Consider the following 20,942-nt stretch of genomic DNA (forward strand, 5'->3'; position numbering starts at 1 on the left):
GCCACAGAGATGACTGGTTACCTGAATAGCTGCTAAGAGCTCCATATTTACTCATTCTAACTGCTTTAACAGAAATTAAAAATGTCCACAGCAAATTTTGTTAATGGTATTAAAAAGAGACAAGATGTTGCTAATCCACCCCCAGAGTTCAGGATCAACAGCTGCTCTCCATAGTCAGTTTTATAGCTAGGTACCTACTGATCTCACTGAGATGATATTTGGTATGGCATCTCTGGAGAAATCACATTTGTACTGTGCTAATAAAACAACAAAAAGGGCAGATTTAGTCCTGACATGGAGACATGTTGATATATTGTGATCTTAAGCGTAATATGAAAAGTCTAATCCCTGCATCCTTGCAGTGCCCAGTAGAGTCATTTCCAGTCCCGTGTTACATCCCAAGTACTTGCAACATAGCTATTTTCAAGAGGAAGTGGACAGTCCTTAAACTGATAATTTTATGAATAGAAAGTGCTTGCTTCAAAGAGTGTAAGCTCAGTTAAAACCTTTTTTGGATGTGGTTTACAATGCACTGGAAAAATAAATCATCTCTACAAAATAAGAATGTGGAACTGCTCAGTCATTGTCCAGATTTCCTTCTTTCAGCTTTCCTTTGTGTTTTACTTACTTTAATTTTCTTGTTTTATAAGGATATTGTTGGAACTGGCAGGACCATGAAGGTTCTGCTTAACAATATAGAAAAATACAAGCCCAAAATGATTAAAGTAGCAAGGTGAGTAAAACAATCACAAAATTTTGTAATTAATTAGTCTGGTCCAGCATATTTTTCAGTGTAGGTTCCCATTCAGAGATCCTGCTTTAATTTGATGCTGCAGTATCAAGGAGAGGTGTGCAGAGGAGCTGCCTGAATCACTAAGGGGAGGGTGAAGGAAAGGAGGGGAAATGCTTTTGTATTGTTCTCCCTTGGTGATGACCCTCCAGCCATTTCAAGACTGGCACTGATGGACTTGGGAGGGGAATACATCCTCCTCTTCCCTGCAATCAGGAAGAGAAGCAGAACAAGAACAGGGATTCACATGGCTCAGAAGATTTTTTGATAAAGGGAATAGTATTTATGTGTGTTATTCAGTTACATATCCAGATTTAAATGGGGTTTATTTTATTTTTAATTATAGTTTGTTGGTGAAAAGAACATCTCGGCCTGATGGGTACAGACCAGATTGTAAGTGTTCTGAAAAATCTCTACTTGACAGTAGAAGAAATTACTACTACTTTATCACTTGCCTTTCATAACATTCTGTGGACTGTAATAACTTGGTAAAATACCAAGTTGTCAATGACCCAGTTGTCAATGGGTCTATGGGATGCAATGGAAGGATTTGTATAATTGTCATTTGGAAAGCCTACCCTACTTAGGTGTTCTGCAGAATACTAACTTTACTGGGAAATTTCAAAAGGGTTTAATTTTATCAGTGAAAGGTGAGTGTTTTATCTTTTGTCTCTGACAAACAATATTGAAGAGAATGTCCATTTTTTCTTTTTCCTTCCTCATTGCATCTCTTTAGAGGAGCTACAGGAGTCCATCTGAGCACGAAAGGTGTTTTATTGTGACTAAGTATTAACAAGTTTTATATTTTTTTGTTCAAAAGCACTTCTAATTATTTTTAAGTATTATTGTTCAAAGGGAAAACACTGATATTATAATTAAATCCCACTCCCTAAAAAACAGAAGATAAATTGGTCTTTGTACTAGTTTGAAAACAAACCAGTGGGAGGCACCAAGTCAGAATAACAATTTAATGGGGAAATTAAAGAAAAGGAAAAACTAAAAGAAAGCACTGGTTCAAATTGATAGAGTCGAGATACAACCTGACACCCTGTTAGTCAGGGTGGTGGTAGCAGTCTGATAGAATGGTGGCTGCAGTCCTCCAAAAGTGGTGATCCTGTAGAAAAAAGGGTCTGCTCTTCCTCAGGTCCCAGGGGTGGCTGTGTAGCTCCTGTCCTCTGGAAATCCAGTGGGAAGGTTGTCTCTGGTGTTCAGCCTCAGCTTATATCCACGATGGGATGCTTGGTTCCTCCCTCTGGGTGGAGCATCTCACAATGGGGTAATGAGTCATGAGGCCAAGTGTTGATGGGCTCATTAACAGAAGATGGTCCTGAGGGAGTTATCTCTGAGTCATGCGGCAGGACAATGATGGGCCATTAACAGCAAGATAGTCTGGGGGGAGGAGGCAAGGAAACACTGCCCCACCTGACTTCAACAGCTCATGAGGATGGTAATGGAATACACTAAAACCCAGGACAGGCTTTTTAAACTTCTTCCTGCTGCTCAGTTTGCACCATATCAGCACCACTTCTCTCTAATTTATTGGTCCTTATACTGTATTATGATGAAGCTATAAATGGAGCTATACCAAGCAATTGTCATTTTACACTTATTTAGAATAAATGATGCAATAACAGGTATGTGGCTAAATACGAAAAGAATAGATCCACCTAGAAGAGATCGACCAGTATTTGCTACTGAAAAAGGCTCTGGTCAGCTGAGCTGGGGAGGAGGGTAGAAGGAGAGTAGGCAGGTGAGTACCAGGAGGCAGCATGAAGGGTCTTGATTTGAGATGTGGGAGAGAGGGAAAATTTATGAAGCCAAAGTTACTTAAATGTTGGTCATGGCCCTGAGGTTTTAGCCCTGTAATCTGAACTATGATCCAAACATTTTGTTGTACAACTTTTTATACAGTGGAGTGGTATTTTTAACATTTAGAATATAATCCAGTAAATTAAGACATATATTTGAATGGATTCACTAATGTTAAATATATAAAAGAGGCAATAAAATTACTTCATGAAGGGTAGGTTTATATTTTTACGTATTACCTTTTAAATGAAACAGATTTTATCCTCTTTTACTCATAGTGCATTGATTTTTATAAAACATCAGAGATCTCTTTTGTAAATCACTGACAGTGCTGTATCATTTCCTCACTTACCTAAATTTACAATTCCAAAGTGCCTATTACCCCCAATCTTAAACAACTGAATGAATTCCTTACCTGAATACCTGTAGAATTTTTTATGTGGAGCTATTTTTGTGTCTGTAAGATTGGGTTTTCCTCTAGTTATTTAAAGAACAATTTGGAAAAAGTCCAACTTGTTTTATATAGTGCTGATATTGCACAGACCTTCACACTCAGAAAGATGCACGTCTGTGCTTAGCTTCATGTGTGTGAGTTGTATAATTGAGGTGCACTGCATGCATTTACTTTGTTAAGCATGTGCTTGCATCTTCATAAGCTTGGGGTTTTAATTTAAGAAGCATTTGACATGTTTTGGTAGCATAAAATAAAAGATAGATTTTGCTATTCTTAGTAGAAAATATATAGATCTCTGGAAGCTACTTCTGATTTAACATTTTACATTTTTCTGTCATTACTGTGATACAGGACAGTAGTCATCACACATATATACCAGTGGAGCTTCCAAATGCAAGCAGAATTTTCCAGCTCCGATTTTGGCTTCCTTCCACAATGTGCCAGTGATAATTTTATACAACTCTGCTCTCCGCTCCTCTCCTCTGACTATTCACATCCCTGTCACAAGTACTCTATTTATGAAAAGGAGCTATTGCTGACCATGATGTCTCAGATTCAAAAGTAACACAGCCCCAACTGACTACATATATGCAGAGTTTGCTTGTTGAGAACCACACATGAATTTAAGGGCTTATAACTGCCATTGATCTTGTATTGATGGTGTTTGTTATTTGTCTCAATACAGATTACGGATTTGAAATTCCAGATTTATTTGTGGTAGGTTATGCCTTAGACTACAATGAGCACTTCAGAGATCTAAACGTAAGTTTCTTATAAAAAAATAGTTTAAAAAGTCACTGATCTACTTTTCCCTTATTTATTCCCATAAATATCCCATAATTTGTCTCCTTGGGGCTCTGTGGAGGTATGTCTTTGATGTGGTTGGGATTTGGGATCCTTTCAGTGAGTACAGAACTCCCTGCAAGACCTCAAATAATCCAAAGGAGTCCTTGCTCAGCACTGTGAACAGTTCCCTCCCCCTAAGAGTTCCCTAAATTTCCATCTTCTGTGAGCCTAGGACTTCTCAGGTCCACCATTGCCAGTATGTGCAGAGACAGCAGCAAAAGTGAAACACAGCCATAGGTCAGACAGGTTGTCTGAATGCTATGTTGCCTGTCCCTTTTCTCAGAGAGGTGAGGATGGATAAAAGATGCAAACCTTGCCTTTGCTTCTTGTGGTACTCCCAGAGGTGCACCTCAAAGCTGGGAATTCGAAGTGGGAAAACTTGCTGTAGCTAGAAAATGAAATCAGAATTCACTTCCAGATGTCTGGAAAGGAAAGAGTAATCATAAGATCACTAGGTAGGCCAAGCCTAAGAATTTCTAAACAATTAATTAATAATTAATAATGTACTCAACCATGCTTTTGCAATCTGTTCTGTTTTTTTCAGCACATATGCGTTATCAATGATCATGGCAAAACAAAATACAGAGTCTGAAGCAGTAACATCCACACCTGAATATTTCTGTGAAGCAGAACTTTGACTACACTCCCTCAAGCATCTCCCTGAAGAGCAATTCAACTGACTCGTATGTCTTTTAACTCAGTATAAGAAGGGGTTTACTCTAGAGATGCCGATGAATACTTACACAAGTGAGAGCTCTTATCTAAACTGTGAAGCATAGGACTTTTACAGTTACTACCTTTATTAAGTATTAAAATTACCACCTAAGATGCCTTTTGACTAATAACTTGTCTGCCTCAGGTCTCATTGTGAACACATCTTTTCTTTGCTCAGTCCCTCCTTCCACCTATTGCAATTCATCTACTGCACTGTATTGTGTAAGATTGTTCAAAAGTGCCATTCTGTGAATGAAGATTATTTTACAAGATTTTATTGACTTCATCATCCCTTTAGTCTTGGTCAGATATGCTGCTACCAAATGGCAAGCATTATTTTGATTTAACTCCACAATTCAAAAGTTTCAGCTGAAGTTCTGTGTTGTGTTGCAGTTCATTACCCACTCTTCCAAACAAAGTTTTAGCTCTCAGAATGTGCTGAATTAGAGTGCAGATCAAAATGAACCTTTGCAAGGCCCCATTGATCCAAAACTGGAAGATACTGTGGTTCTGGTATGTCATGTAGCCATAGATCTGACCTGTTTAATGTGCTGAAATTTAATCAAGGCAAACCAATGCCAGGCAGGTTTGAGTTTCTGCATGGTGTCCCTTTCTTCTCTAGGACACAAACAAGTATGAAAATTAAGAGTGCTCTCCTGAGCTTATATTCTTAACTAAACCTAATTTACTTAACTAAACCTCATTTACCACAGAAGTTTAATGCCAGTCAGACAATTATTCAGTTATGATTTGATTTTTTAGAATGTCTAAGCTGAGACTTTTTGTAACCTTCCGTAGTCTTTGAGAACACATATCTGACAATGCTGAAGAAGACTTGTATAGAAAAAAAAGAAAAAAATGTATAGGACAACACAGAAAACCAGTTAATGCATGAGTGCTGTAGACCCTAAATTCCTTCATTTATAGATTGTGTTTGAAGAAGTTTGTGAATTTACATACTGTATTAACTGAGAAAAGTTTAATTCTGTATTGAATATAAGTGTTCTCAAAAACTTCCCCAGGGAAACCAATGCAAAGTAAGTAGCTGTGTATCAGTAGCTTTGCTCTGAACTGAGAGGCAGATTGTTACTAGCTGCAGATTCATATAAACTAATAAAGGAACATTAAGAATTCTTGTTACATTGCACAGTTGTTTGTTTTCCCGCTTCAGTGTATTTTGCACATCCCATAAAAGCTTTTCGAAAATATGTATTTACCTGGTAATCTAAACATACCATATGTATTTATTCTGTAGCTGATAATCTATTGTTATTTGGATAAAATCCATGATGTTAAGGGAATGAAAAAGATCAAAGAATTATGGTGATTGCTAGAGCTCTTTTCTACTCCTTTAACTTGTATTTTAAAAGAGTTCTGTTGAAAAGCTTTCCCTCAGAGTAAATTTCTTCTGTTTTGGAGAATAATGCATACCCTTACAGAACCTGGAAGAAGCTGCTGAAGAATTTTATCACTTTTTGTTTTATGAGAGTAGTGAAGTTTTTCTTAATGCTTCTGACCGCCCTGGATTTAGTAGTAATGACACACTGAATAGACTGACATGCTTAGGCTTAGGCTTAGTCCAAGACATCCGTTAGGTTATTTCCTTTTTGTCCTCTCTTCTTAAAAAATCACAGTCCAATTCACCTTGCTACATTGATCAGCTTTCAGCAACAACAACAAAAATGTAGCGAGTTAGTGTAAAATTAGAGTGAAAATATGAAGTACTGTAGATACGCTTACTTCAGACAGTGTTAAAACTGTTTAACTGGAAGACTCAGATTATTAAAATCTACATGCTTAATAGAAAAGACCAGATTTCTAGCAAACATGAGAACTGGTGTGTTTCTTCAAATTCCATTTCCTCCTGTCATCATATTTTTCACATTGTGAAAGAGCACCATACAGATTTCACTAGTGAATTTGCATGTGGAATTATGCCGAGAATAAGGGGCTGTTCTCTTCTAATGTCATATTTGAATTTTGTACCTATATGTATCTGAGCATCTCCAGGCATCTCAGCTGCCATCAACATTACTCTTCACTTGAAGCACTTCCACCTGAAAAATTAGCTTTCAATTACTTTAACAATCAGACTCCAAAATATCATTAGTGTAACTGAGGGAACAGGTAATCATGCATATATGACTGATTAATACTGGGCTTAGTCTCTTTGGTGTGCTCAGAGAATTTATTGTCTTGTGTTTTGGTAACAGTGTTGATTCCACTTCTTTAACTAAAAGGCCACTAAATATTTTTTCAGTTATGGTTGCACACTATGACCCACAAGGCTATGTTTGGGTTTTTTTAATCAGTTCAGCAACATCTGTTACTTAAGAGAAGAAGATGTTTTTTGAAATCCGTTCTTTTCCTTGGACATTGTGTTTATGGGTGGGCTTCCTTTTGTATCTCAGTTTTTCTTCTTGTGCACTTAACACCAGCATCTTTTCCCCACCTGTGATGTAAATACTTATCAGCCATCAGGTTTTAGACTTTATTCAGTCAATTTATGTCTGATTCCAAAATAGCCAAAAGTGATTTTCTGGAGAGAAGGTCAAAGTAGGAAGAATAATTCCTGCACCTTGATTGACTGAATATAAATTAGGATTTCATGTTGCAAACCACAGATACGGTCTGAATATCTACTAATTTCTGCCTAAAAAATAGCATTTAAATAGTCTAAATGGTCTGTAATTAAGATATTTTTTCAATTGAATCAGCTGCTGCACTCTTCTAGTTAGAGCTGAACAAAGTAGAAAATAGTGTCTGATTGCTTACTATTAGTTATATTTCTTGACCATGTTATGTTAATCCTCAAAGTATTATTAATAAATTTGTATAATGTAAAATTCCAACATTTCCCCCAAAATACAATACTAACTATATGTGATATTCAGCTGCAGAACAGTTTCTGATCTGTGAAAGAGTCAAATCATCACAATGTATACACAGTAAAATGATTGAGATGTACTTATGTCATGGGTCATCATTATTGCTCAGTGGTAAGAATGAGATTTATTTAAATACAAATATTGAGAATTCTAAATTTTAATATTTCTTTATACTGAAGAAGATAAAGTCTGAATCGGCTTCTCTGCATATTTTGCATTTTGATTTTCTCAGATAACATAGCAGTGAACACCCCTATTGTAATCAAACTTGTTACACATGCAAACTGTAATTGATTCTAGCTACCTTGAAAACTTTAATTTTCAGTTTCAGTTAAAAATGAGAGTCTCAAAAGAAAACCAGTACAGGGTCGTGTAGCAAGAGACAGAGAGATTCCTTGCTCTTTTGTAAAACCATCATATTTGAGGATGTTTTTTCCTTCTTTTACCTTTTTAAATGTTTTCCAAAACCTCTCATAGTCTAAATATAAAGATTTGAGATGAACGCAGTATCTCGGTGTACTGGGAAAGGTATCTTAAATTCTTTTTCTCCTTAAATTGGAGGGAGAAATGTAGATATATAAGTTAAGGTAGGTGTGTGTTACCAATTCAGTCTTCCAAAAGTTAGCTCTGGTTGTACTCTCCAGATGACTAAGGGGCTGATTCAGCCTCCTCCTGTGCTTGTCTCTGTCCCCATTTGAAATCTTTTAGGTGAGAGAAGCAGGGTGTCAGGTGCTTTAGCCATCCTTTCAAAAAGTTGAAAATACAGTGGAGGGAAAATAAATGCTTGCATCCTAATTTCATACACTTTTCACAGTTTTTTCACAGTTACTGTTTTAATGCCACATGCCTTCCTCTGGGAAGGCAGCCACGTGCAGCTATGCCAGTACCTGTCTGAAATGTTTGTACCACTAGGGAATGACTGCTGTGCTTGCCAGGGATATTCAGAGCAGTGACAGCACCACAGCAACACTTGGCCAGCTAGAAAAGTTTGATCACAAGCCATAAACTATACTGTGGGATTATTTTGTAGTGTTAAAATGGTAATTATTTGTTAAGAAACAGCAATATTATGCACTTATAAATGATTAGAAGGGGAAGACACCTCAAATAAAGAAGGCAGTACAAACATACTGAGGAAAGGTTGTCCTTTATTTTGCAGAAAACACACAAAATTTTTTAGAAGGGAAAAAAGGAGACATCAGTTCTGGGTGAGGCTCCGTAAGCCCTTTGAAGGCTGTCAGCTGTAGTTTGGATGCTTGTGCTGTTACGCAGAACTGGCTGACCCTGCCTTCCTTTCTGTCAATAAACCAGTGCTTGGTTTCTTTGTACCTTCACATGAACACATGCGTATCCGCAGCTGAACTTTTCACTGCTGCCAGCAGTTGTTTTGGAACACCAAGGGGTTTCCAAATGAAGAAATTTAGACTCAATTAGTTAAATACTTGCTGTCAAGCCTCGTTCCTTCTGCTGCTGCATGGAGCAATGAACTACTGACAAACTATTGGAGTCTGCAGTACAGCGATTTATGTCTAATACTAAGTTTTGGATACTGTTCAGAGGATGACCTTTAGTTTGTTTCAGGAGTGGCATGAAAGTTTTCCTCTGTTTTTCCATAGCAGAAAGAGACAAAAATTACTTGTAGTACTGTAGTTCTAGAAGTTTGTCTTCAATCTGCATGATTTGGCCTCTGATAATGGTAAGAAAGTCTTGGTTTTAATCATGCCACAAAATTTCATTAAATTAACTCATTACTACATGTGTTCAAAAATCCATTTTCCTACTGTTAGTAGAGCTTTGTACATTTATCAGTGCTGTTGAGTCATGAGGCTACACAAGGGACAGCTATTGCTGGAAGACATATGTTATGCCTTCATAGCTATTGAATTTGCATAGAAAAACACTGGAATTTAGCTAAGATGTTTTGGAAGCAATGCCAGAAAACAGAGTTATCTTGAAGTGTCTTTTCTCAGCAATCTTCCATTTTCATAAACTTCTAGAAGTATTAATCTCTTTTCTTCAGATTTCTTATCTCCAGTTACACCCTGCTTTTATGCTCTATTCTACCACAATGTCTTTTAACCAAGTCCTTGCCAGTCCTGTAGTTTTCAAGGACAGTCACGAATGCTTGTTGTTTACCAGGAAAGTTAAGCCCTTTTCCTGAAACATTCAAAAGCAGATTTTCAAAGGTGCTTATGCATCCAAGAGAATTTCATGGGATTTCACCTGCTTGGGTAGGTGCCTAGCTGCATCCTTTAGTGACCATGTACCTTTGAAAATATGTTTCTTGCCTAATCTGGATGGACTGGGAAAATATGCAGCAACATAACTTGGAATGAAAACAGGAGGATATCACAACAAAAAGGAGAGGCAAGTACAATCGTGCTATTCTTTGATGTGGGCATGAATATCTCTTTGTCTTTCTGAATCACACAAGTGTTTAATTGATTTATTTGTTTGGGTTTTCATGAGCATTATTATAGTAGTGTTTCTGCTCTTTCTTAGGAAATCTGGAATGAAGTGAGAGTGCTCAAAATTTAGCTTTTGGAAATAATAACTCAGCATAAACATTAGCACAGAGAGACAGAAAACAGATCAGCTACAAAGGAATATTCAACAACAGTGGCAAAAGAGTCAAGGAGAGTAAAAATGAAGTGTCATAAAAAAAACTTTATTTGTAGAATATTGATTGGAATGGATCCACCAGTGGGTGTACAGGCAAGATATTAAAATTGGTTAAATATGACCTGCTGAATGAGTGTGGAGATGGAAGCTTTCTGCTGAGAGCCAGTTTGGTCCTGGGCCCATTTGTGCCATATGGGAAAGAAAACCACAATAAACTGAAATTGTTTGTCTTCCTTCAGAAGCAGTTCACATAATAACATGATGCTATTAACTGTGTTCAAGCTTTTAACTACAAACACCCAACTGAAGCTTCCAGTACTATTTTGCCTAAGCTGTAGCCCTGTAAAGTCAATCTCAATCTCTCTGTCTTAAATTTAATCAAGTACTAGACATCTGTGTTACTCCATCTATATAGATCTCAGTGTTGTTCCCCACAGCCTCTCTGTCTTATTTTCTGAGATTTTAAGGTCTTCCCCTCTAAGCTTTACCCCTATTCCTTACATCTTAATTTCTCCCAATTCCTCTTAGCCTATTACCCAATTTACCAGCTCACAGGTGCTGGGAGAGAGGTGAAGGATGATCTGGAGACAGACCCTGCTGAGTTTGCAACCCTAAGAGAAAACAAAACCCACAAAGTGCTGAGATACTCTGCTGAGTGGCAGTCACTGGTCTTTCATGGGGGATTTTAAGAAACGTAGCAAATATTTAAATTTTTTGGGGGAAAAAAAGTCTCTGGTTTGTATCCAGAAGTATTAGAGGTGACTGGCTTGTAAGGCATGGAGGGAGGATTTTGTGCCACCACCATTGTACAGTGTGGTTTTGTTTGCTCCCAGAGCTTAGGCAGCAGCTGGGGCTGGAGGAGGAATCCAGCCATTGAGATACAAATCAGCACAACAAACATCCTCCTTTGCTGCAGCTTTTCTAGCTCCAGTACTCAGACAAATCCAGAATAGGGTTTATCCCAGTCAGGTCAGGCCTCAGCCATATCTCACAGCAGTCTAGCCAAAATATGCCTCAAAATATTTTAATATTTTCCCCACACAAGTCACAAGCTGGAGTCCAAAGCTAGCAAGTGTTTTCCTGATTAAGGTCCGTTTATTTATAGAAAAAGAGTCAAACATAAGAACATCTTTCCTATGCAGAAGGGAAGAAGGGAATCGAGGCACATCATGGCACTGCCCCAGGCAGATCTGAACTCTTTGGCTGGGAACAGATTTACCAGGGTTATTTTCCATCCCCTAAACTGTGTTTAGACTGTCTCAACTTCAGCAGTCTCTGAGACATGTAAATTTTTTTATGCAGAAGGCCAACAGTATTGTGTGAAGCCAAAATAGATTGTGAAAAGTAAAGCTACTCAAGAAGGAGTGTATGCTCTCTGTATTTGAATGGCAACTCACTCCACACATACAAGCCCTGTTCCTACAGAGGAACACAGACCAGGTGACCACCATTGCTCACATACCCCACGTTCAGCCCCTACAGAGTCTGAGCAAGATCCGAGCCACAGATTTTTGTTAGTTTAGGTGTACACATCAAAATAGTATAATTTTCAATATGGATGTTATTCCAAACAGTGCTTTTGTCTCCTTTAATATAATGGCATCGGCCTAAAATTAGGAATGGTTGTACTATTGTTAACTACAAGAATGTAAACTTTGGGCACAAAATTTAATACATCACTAAATATGACAGGAAAGCAGCCGTGCAGTTTGAAGTAAGGCTTACCACCAGTTGATCCACCAATGTGCTCTGGAAGTCTCTGCTGTTGAGGTAAATCTTCATTACCTGAGGAGACAAAGGCACATCATAGCTGTTCTCAGCTATCATTAGGCAGACTTTCCAAATTCATAATAATTTACAAGGCCCATTTCTAGTAAAACAAAAAGAGTATAATATAAACTCTTGTTTATGAATCATAACAATCATCACAGAGCACAGCTGCTTTATTCTGCTCTGTAGTTCACCTGCCTGTGAATTCCAAGGCTTTCTCCCTTGAGGCTCCTCAAGACCAACCTGGCCTGCCTAAAGCCACAGTTTCATCCACAGTCATTATCCTGACAGAGCAGGCACAACCTCTGCATCTTCTACCTTAATTTGCTAAGAGAAACCCTTTCCTAGCCAAAGCACTAAACTATGTAAAATTATTACCAGTTACGTGGTGCAGGAGTGGCCACAAAGTACTGGGTATCAGCACAGCCTATGGAGTAACAGGCTTGGGTTGAACTGGGATGGGGATAGTGACATTTTACCCTGCCATTTTTGGAAGGGCTGGGCTGGGGATATGAGAAGGACAGTCACAGTCTTTGGTTTATGCAGCAGCCGGAGCCCCTCATCAGGAGCACAGTGCTCCCTCAGGGCTCAGAGCCTCTAGTGGCAGCTCCCAACGCCAAGTCCAGCACCCCGCTGAGGTCTCCTGGCATTTTCCAAGCTCAGCTCCCAGTGTTAGAGCAGATGGGATCACAGTTTAAAACTGTAAAGGTGTAGGAGTTAGCTTTTCACCAAGAACAAGCTCTAAATAAAAAATGTCCTCATGCTACCTGTATAAACATCCCTGCCCTTCTCCCGAGGGTTTGTGCTGCTCTCCCTGGCTGCTGGTGCTACCTTGCTTCAGCTTCTTTCCAGCACCAGTTTTTTCTCACCCTCCACTGGCTCTCGCCTGAGACTGCTTCATAAATGTGCGTTTTACAGTTCAATATTACCATTCCTGTCCTACTCCCTTCCCAGCCCACAGCTACAACTGAAATAATAGGGTGAGTGGGAAAAAGTTATTTTGAAAATCAAGAAAGTAGGTGATTTCCATGTTTAGGTTTAATCAAAATTATAGTATCAAGATACGTGAAATGCTAAGGCACCAAGGCCTGGTTGATGTTCTCTGCTGCTGTTGAAAGAAGCTGCTGCCTTCGCCCCTTCAGACAGTTTTGATATATAGAGAAATGTAGTGTCCTAGTAGGTAATACTGTATTTATCATAGAAACTAAGAGCTAACAGATAAAGATCTGAAAACTTGTAAATAATTATGTAAGAATTTAGAGTTTGGGGAGGCTTTGGCTTTTTAAAAAATTTTCCTCTTCCCTGACACACTTTGCAAAAATCCCTTGCCAACTTATTTTCAAAAGTCTTCTAATTAGTCATTCCAAGAAAAAAAAGCATTTATGATTTGTTCTTTTGTCTATAGGTTCACCTAAGGTGAAAAATCTTGGGAAGTTGCCATCACTCTTCTGAGTTAATTCATACCAAATTTGCTCTAAAAGTTAATTTTAAAATAGGCAATTAGGCATTCAGGTGTCACTATCTGCATTAATTGCTTTCTGAAAGACAAAAAATAATTCTTATTTATGTATAATATTCCTATAATATTAGTTGTTAGTAGAAATGTGGACACAGAAAAACAGCTCAAAATAAAAATCAGTTTTTTCTATCCCTGTTTTGAGAAAGTCTCAGCTAAAAGGTATTTTTCTATTTCTCATATTCTCAGTAATTTTTCAGAATTCTACCAGAACTTCTGTGTTTTAAGTCAGTAAATTTAATCCACAGAATTCCTGCCTCATTGCATATCGAGTGTGCTTCATTAGCTCTACTTTACTGACCTTAGAAATTCCAGTTAAGGGAACCCTCACAAGTCTATTTTTAACTCAGGATGCTCACTTTCCCTCCTTCCAACAAGTATATTTCCAAGGTGGCAACGCAGATTGCTCATCCAAATTATCTTTCTTGTTGCCCTCCCTCGTGCTTTCCACAGCAGGTCAGCGCGCCTTACTTCTCCCAATACATCTTGGCTGCGTTCATAGTGGATCACATTTAAGTTCTGAATTATCTCAGCAACTACGAAATTGTTTTCTCTTGCTCCAGTGACATTTTGTGCCACAGCAGGGCAGCCTCGAAGTGAGAACAACTGGCTTTAGAGGAATATCCTTCATCATTTCAGCCCTTCTGGCCATGACAATAGCATAGAATATATGCTGGGCCTCATCTGAGTTCCTGCTGCAGATTTTTGTGGCAATGCCACAGATTGCTGATCTGCTTTTCCCAGTGCATTGTAATCAGTATCTATCTCTGCAACCCCAAGTTTGCTCTCTGGACTGGGCAGGCACCTACACAAGCCTTACAGGCTGCTGAGACCCCCACCTTGCTCCCACCCTTGGGACTGGTTCCACACACAGGCACAGCATGATGCCAGATTACAGCCCGATGTCTTGGCCCTCTCCTACTAGTTTCAATTATTTGCAACACCTGGAGAAACTTCTAGAAGCCCTGCTTCTGGATTTGGTCTGCTTCACCTGTGTGCCAACTTGTTCTTCTTTGTCTCTAAAGATCTGTCAGTCTTTTCAAAAACAATAACATTTTTTCCTGACAAAGCCAGATTCTTGGCACATTCTTCCAGCATTCCTTTGAACATCCAGACAGCAAACAACATCACAAACACTTGCCTGCCCCTCATTATTTCCTGACCCTGATTTATGAGAGGTCAGTGTGATAGATGTTTAAACTAACCACAGGCTCAGTTTATGCCAGACCATTCCGTTCAGCTTTCATGTCATATTAATTACAATTCTTTTAAATTCTATTGCAATTAAAATCAAAAGCAACAGCTGCATGCTTTCAGCTCCCACCCAAATATCAGGTATTGCTGAAGGCCAGATTCCACCCCTCTTTTCCTTTCTGGATATCATCTTCCCTTCTATATCTTCGTATTTTCAAATCAGTCTTGAAAAACATGGAAGCTCATCTAATCGAGTGGATATCCAAGTGCAGTGACATCCTAGAGAGAAGTACTGCATTAAGTAAGACTGTTACAGGTTGGCCCTTTGCAGATATGTCAGAGCTGGCTTTCACAGCACAAATACAGGATGTGGACAAGAACACAGATTTTCTGTTTCAAAAATTGAGAAGTTACAGGCCTGATTTTAGAGATATGTATAAGCACTACTTTGAAGCTATTAGAGAGTGTGCCACAGCAAATGAAACCAAGGTTCTGTAGGGGCTGAGATATCCCGGCTTTTCATCCCCAGCAGTGGCACTGCACATGGCAAAGTGTCCTGTTCAGCAGCAGCACCCTGAGGGGATGCCCCATCACAGGCCTGGGGCTTAGGGTGTGCTGGGGTTTAGCTAATTGGCCCCTTGCCCAACAGATCAACCGCTAGATAATACTCTGCTTGCAGCACCTTGGCCTCTTCCTAATACTACTCTCTTTTTCTCCCACTGCATTTCTTTTATTGTCTTCGTTTATCTTTTGTTGTATTTCTACCTCTGCTTTGTCTTAATTTCGCTGGAACCAGCAGCCTTCTGCTGGTCTCTCAGACTGACGGATCTGCTGCACTTCCTTTCTGGTCTCACAGGACTGCTGCTGAAAGTTCTGGCAGAATTTCTTTCTTGTAGCTTTTTTTTTCCCCCCAGACTCTACTGAAATAGCTGTAGAGCTGAGATGCTGCATTACTACCAGGAGCAGGTGGTTCTTGTTTCAGAAACTCCTGTCAAGAAACTGAAGCATGTGACATCTTGTGAATCACAGATTCTTGCTGTCTGTCCCGACAGTTTCTCTTCTCTTTCTGAGCTGAAGGCTGATCCTTAAAATGGATAAGTAAGTGATATTGCATACCACGGCACTACAGTCCAGCCAAATAATATCAAGACAAATGGCTTAGGTGGAGTCACTGCAAAATGCAGAATTAGAAAAGATCACTAGATGTTGGTCTAGACAAAACTCTTATATTCGTGCTATTGCTTCCCAGATGAATTAAAAATTACATAGCCTTACAGCTCCTAAATCAGTTTTAAAATCTCCTAATGTCTTATAACCCCTGATTTATCTTCAAAAAGTTCAGCCTGAGATCTTATTTGCCATTTTGCAGCCTTTCTTTGTTCCTGCCTGACAACTAGAGTGCTGGTGACCCTAGCCAGCTACCAGGCACTTCAGCTTGTTCCAGTCCAACTGAAAATGTACAACCTTAAACTGGGAAATATGTCCAATGAGAAAAAAAAAAATGCATAAGGGAAAAAAAGCAAGAGGTTATAGAGAAAACTAATTTTCAAATATGTATCACAGAAGGTTATCTATGGCAAGAGGGGATATTTGGCTTAAACTTCTAAAATTCAAAATCTGAATGTCTTATACATTTTTAAATGTATCTCTGGGCTCGGATGTCTCTGGCTAGGGTCTGTCTATTTGGCATTATCTGAACTAAGCTAGCTGAAAGGAGATTCTGCTGTCTCCAGAAGAGTTCTTGCAGTTTCTATCACCAGCCACCACATAACAATAATAACTTTACACTTAGCTCATGAAGATATGCCAGAGAATTTTCTTCCACACCTCGCTGCAGTCCAGATGGGCTGGAAGGCAATGCAGTGTCCTGGGAACAGCCATGCCTGAGCCCAGAACAACTTTTTGTCCTACTTAGTATCTGAATGTTCTTCTTTTCACTTGTGTGCAAAGGACAAGGGCCTGGAGCTTGTGTGCGTGCTGTTGGAGTGGCTCCTGATAATGTCAGTGCCACGGAGTTACAGTCATTATCCCTGACAAAAGCAATGTTCTCCTGCTGCCTCCTTAGTGGCTTCACCACAAAAGAGGAATTAGCATATTTGCAGGTGCAATGAGCAATGCTTTCTAAGGATGCTTTAATCTCTCCCACCTTAAAATCCTGTCCTTGACTCCAATTGTCCATCCGGGTGCTCTCTCCTCCTTGCTGGAGGTCTGCTCCTTGAGCAGCACATCATTGCTCAGAGTTTTCTTCTTCTGACCTAACTCTTCCCTGATTTGGCTTCTGCCACCTGTGCTCCACTGAATCAGTGTACTTGGCTCATGATGTCCATAAAGTTCAGAACTGGGGGCAAGATGAGTCTTCCATTCTAATTATAAACTGTCACTTTAAAAACATTTTAAATTGTTATGCGTAAAACTCAGGTATATTAAAGACAGAAGCTTGTGGGGGAAGGAGAAGGAATTGTGCATCTCTCTCAGCAGCTTCCTTATGATGAGGGCAAAGCAGGAACAGACTGTTCTATTGATACCGCATTTCAGACCATGCTTCCAGAAAGCCCAGCTGTCTGCTGAGGGTCCCACAAAAGCTTCTATTGATTTATTTCTAGCAATACTACCTTCCTCCTCTGATCTGTCTCCTACTTTCACAGGATTTGCTCAGGTTACTCTCCATTCTTTCATTTGGCTTCCACGATTCTATTTCCACTTCCACATTTTTTAATCTTTCTTACAAGGAGTTAAGGGATCCTTACTCTCTTTTCAATATTTTCTGCAAATTCAAGAAATAGCTGCATTCTATCACCTCTTCTTCCCTCTCTGTACTTTGCCTCTGAAGGATCTCACCATAAATACCATTTCGGCAGCTTTCTCCATGCTTATGATTCACCAGCTTTTCTACTTCCTATTTGTCACATTCAGATATTTATGGTAATGTTTTAATGCCACTCCACTAAACACATTTTTCTTGCAACTCTTGGGCTTCTGTGTCCTCTTATTATAGAAAACTGATTTTGGTTTCTTACATCCGTTACTCCCACCTTGTATAACTTATGTTCCCGTAGTTCTGTATGTGTAGGAAAGTGGTGATGGGTTTGTATGGGGTCACCAATCACTGTAACCTAAAAAACATGAGCAGGTCTCTGTGAGGTTTGGTGAATGGAAGTAGATTAAGTCTTGAAAACATCCTTTAAGTCTAACTTGTACTATCCTTTACTCTTATTTTTTTTTGTTTTTTCTCTTCATTTGAGAAGGTGGACAATATATAATCAAGCCTACCAGATTTTTCTAAAGACAACTGTATCCAACTGTGAAGGTGTAAACACAAAAGAGAGGGGCTGAGTGCTTGGTACTGACCGACAGGGAATAACTGAGAGTAATGAGATTAAACTGAACAAAGGAAAACCACTGAAGGTTGAACATCAGGAAAATATCCTGGCTGTGTCTATCAGACCATGGACTAATTTCCCACGGGAAGAGGTGGAAACTCCATCTCTTGAGTCATTTAAAATTAGAACAGATAAATCACTAAAAAACAGAGCACTGGGAACAACCCAATTGGAATTGGAAGGGGACGAACTAGACAGTTTTGAAAGATGTTTTTAGTCTCAGTTTCTCTTCCCCTGAAATTAAGGAACAAGCTTTGTTTAGGGCTTGCTCATGTGGGACTGACAAACCTGCAGCTGCATGTGTTCTACTCATTATGGCCAGGTTGAAATGCTAATGTGACTCTGTCTGATCAGATTTCTGTGCTGTGGCCACATCACAGCTAAAGCCTGACAGGATGACCTGAGGAGTCCTGTACAGGCTATCCTCCTCTCCAAATCACAGGCCTGGCTAGGGATTGTCCTTGGATTTTTCTAGCAAAAACCTTTGTTTTCGATGGATTCCTTGTTATTTCCTATAGTACATACCCTGCTGGGCTGAGCTCCCCTAGATGGCAGAGCTGAAGCAATTTACAATGCAAAATGCTTTACAGAGCCCTGCTGGAACAGGGACTGCCATAGCCAGCCCTCTAATTTCTTCAGAGCTATTGGCTAGAAACAGCTTCTGTTGCCATGGGTCACTTTTTGCTGCGTGTGAGAGATGGTCCAACTCCATGTCCAGTTAATGCAGTAAGGCCTTGGGCCAAAAAGGATATTGTTTCTCATAAACAATTCAAGTTTCCAGTTCTCAAAAACAACAGACCAAAAAAATGGTTCATTTATGGCTGTGTTTTTAGCAAACCCCCAGCGTCCAGCCACACCGACTTCTTGAAAAAAATCATCTATAAAACAGTTGTGTAGATGCTTGGAAAAGCAACAAAGGTGATGAGGCAAGTTCAGACAAGATACAAGTGACCTTCTTGTCCATTTACACTTTCGGGCCTTCTGTTATGTAACACAAGGGGTTATCCAGTCAGCACTGTCAGCCCACACAGCACTGCTCTCACTGCACACACAGCACTGCTCTCACCCCACACACAGCACTGCTCTCACTGCACACACAGCACTGCTCTCACTGCACACACAGCACTGCTCTCACCCCACACACAGCACTGCTCTCACCCCACACACAGCACTGCTCTCACCCCACACACAGCACTGCTCTCACCCCACACACAGCACTGCTCTCACTGCACACACAGCACTGCTCTCACTGCACACACAGCACTGCTCTCACCCCACACACAGCACTGCTCTCACCCCACACACAGCACTGCTCTCACCCCACACACAGCACTGCTCTCACTGCACACACAGCACTGCTCTCACCCCACACACAGCACTGCTCTCACTGCACACACAGCACTGCTCTCACCCCACACACAGCACTGCTCTCACTGCACACACAGCACTGCTCTCACCCCACACACAGCACTGCTCTCACCCCACACACAGCACTGCTCTCACCCCACACACAGCACTGCTCTCACCCCACACACAGCACTGCTCTCACTGCACACACAGCACTGCTCTCACCCCACACACAGCACTGCTCTCACCCCACACACAGCACTGCTCTCACTGCACACACAGCACTGCTCTCACTGCACACACAGCACTGCTCTCACCCCACACACAGCACTGCTCTCACTGCACACACAGCACTGCTCTCACCCCACACACAGCACTGCTCTCACCCCACACACAGCACTGCTCTCACTGCACACACAGCACTGCTCTCACCCCACACACAGCACTGCTCTCACCCCACACACAGCACTGCTCTCACTGCACACACAGCACTGCTCTCACCCCACACACAGCACTGCTCTCACCCCACACACAGCACTGCTCTCACTGCACACACAGCACTGCTCTCACTGCACACACAGCACTGCTCTCACTGCACACACAGCACTGCTCTCACTGCACACACAGCACTGCTCTCACTGCACACACAGCACTGCTCTCACCCCACACACAGCACTGCTCTCACCCCACACACAGCACTGCTCTCACCCCACACACAGCACTGCTCTCACTGCACACACAGCACTGCTCTCACTGCACACACAGCACTGCTCTCACCCCACACACAGCACTGCTCTCACTGCACACACAGCACTGCTCTCACTGCACACACAGCACTGCTCTCCACACACAGCACTGCTCTCACCCCACACACAGCACTGCTCTCACTGCACACACAGCACTGCTCTCACTGCACACACAGCACTGCTCTCACCGCACACACAGCACTGCTCTCACTGCACACACAGCACTGCTCTCACTGCACACAGCACTGCTCTCACCCCACACACAGCACTGCTCTCACCCCACACACAGCACTGCTCTCACTGCACACACAGCACTGCTCTCACTGCACACACAGCACTGCTCTCACCCCACACACAGCACTGCTCTCACCCCACACACAGCACTGCTCTCACTGCACACACAGCACTGCTCTCACTGCACACACAGCACTGCTCTCACCCCACACACAGCACTGCTCTCCACACACAGCACTGCTCTCACTGCACACACAGCACTGCTCTCACCGCACACACAGCACTGCTCTCACCCCACACACAGCACTGCTCTCACTGCACACACAGCACTGTTCTCACTCCACACACAGCACTGCTCTCACCCCACACACAGCACTGCTCTCACCCCACACACAGCACTGCTCTCACCCCACACACAGCACTGCTCTCACTGCACACACAGCACTGCTCTCACTGCACACACAGCACTGCTCTCACTGCACACACAGCACTGCTCTCACCCCACACACAGCACTGCTCTCACTGCACACACAGCACTGCTCTCACTGCACACAGCACTGCTCTCACTGCACACACAGCACTGCCCTCACCCCACACACAGCACTGCTCTCACTGCACACACAGCACTGCTC

The 20,942-nt window shown here is 41.1% G+C and overlaps 1 protein-coding gene across 1 annotated transcript in view; it reads left to right on the top strand.

Annotated features, from left to right (window-relative positions):
* PRTFDC1 (phosphoribosyl transferase domain containing 1) overlaps positions 1-4,511 on the top strand; it is a gene marked incomplete at its 5' end in the record, with an annotated part of 42,930 nt that extends 38,419 nt beyond the window's left edge. The window contains 4 exons of the mRNA XM_082290618.1: positions 651-733; positions 1,137-1,183; positions 3,739-3,815; positions 4,444-4,511. Coding sequence (XP_082146744.1) covers positions 651-733; positions 1,137-1,183; positions 3,739-3,815; positions 4,444-4,491 — 255 coding nt within the window. The 3' untranslated portion in view covers positions 4,492-4,511. The remainder of the gene's footprint in view (positions 1-650; positions 734-1,136; positions 1,184-3,738; positions 3,816-4,443) is intronic.
* Between the last annotated feature and the right edge of the window lie 16,431 nt (positions 4,512-20,942).

The sequence above is a fragment of the Coloeus monedula genome (assembly GCF_965178545.1).
Source record: "Coloeus monedula genome assembly, chromosome: 1".
Taxonomy (NCBI): Eukaryota; Metazoa; Chordata; class Aves; order Passeriformes; family Corvidae; genus Coloeus; species Coloeus monedula.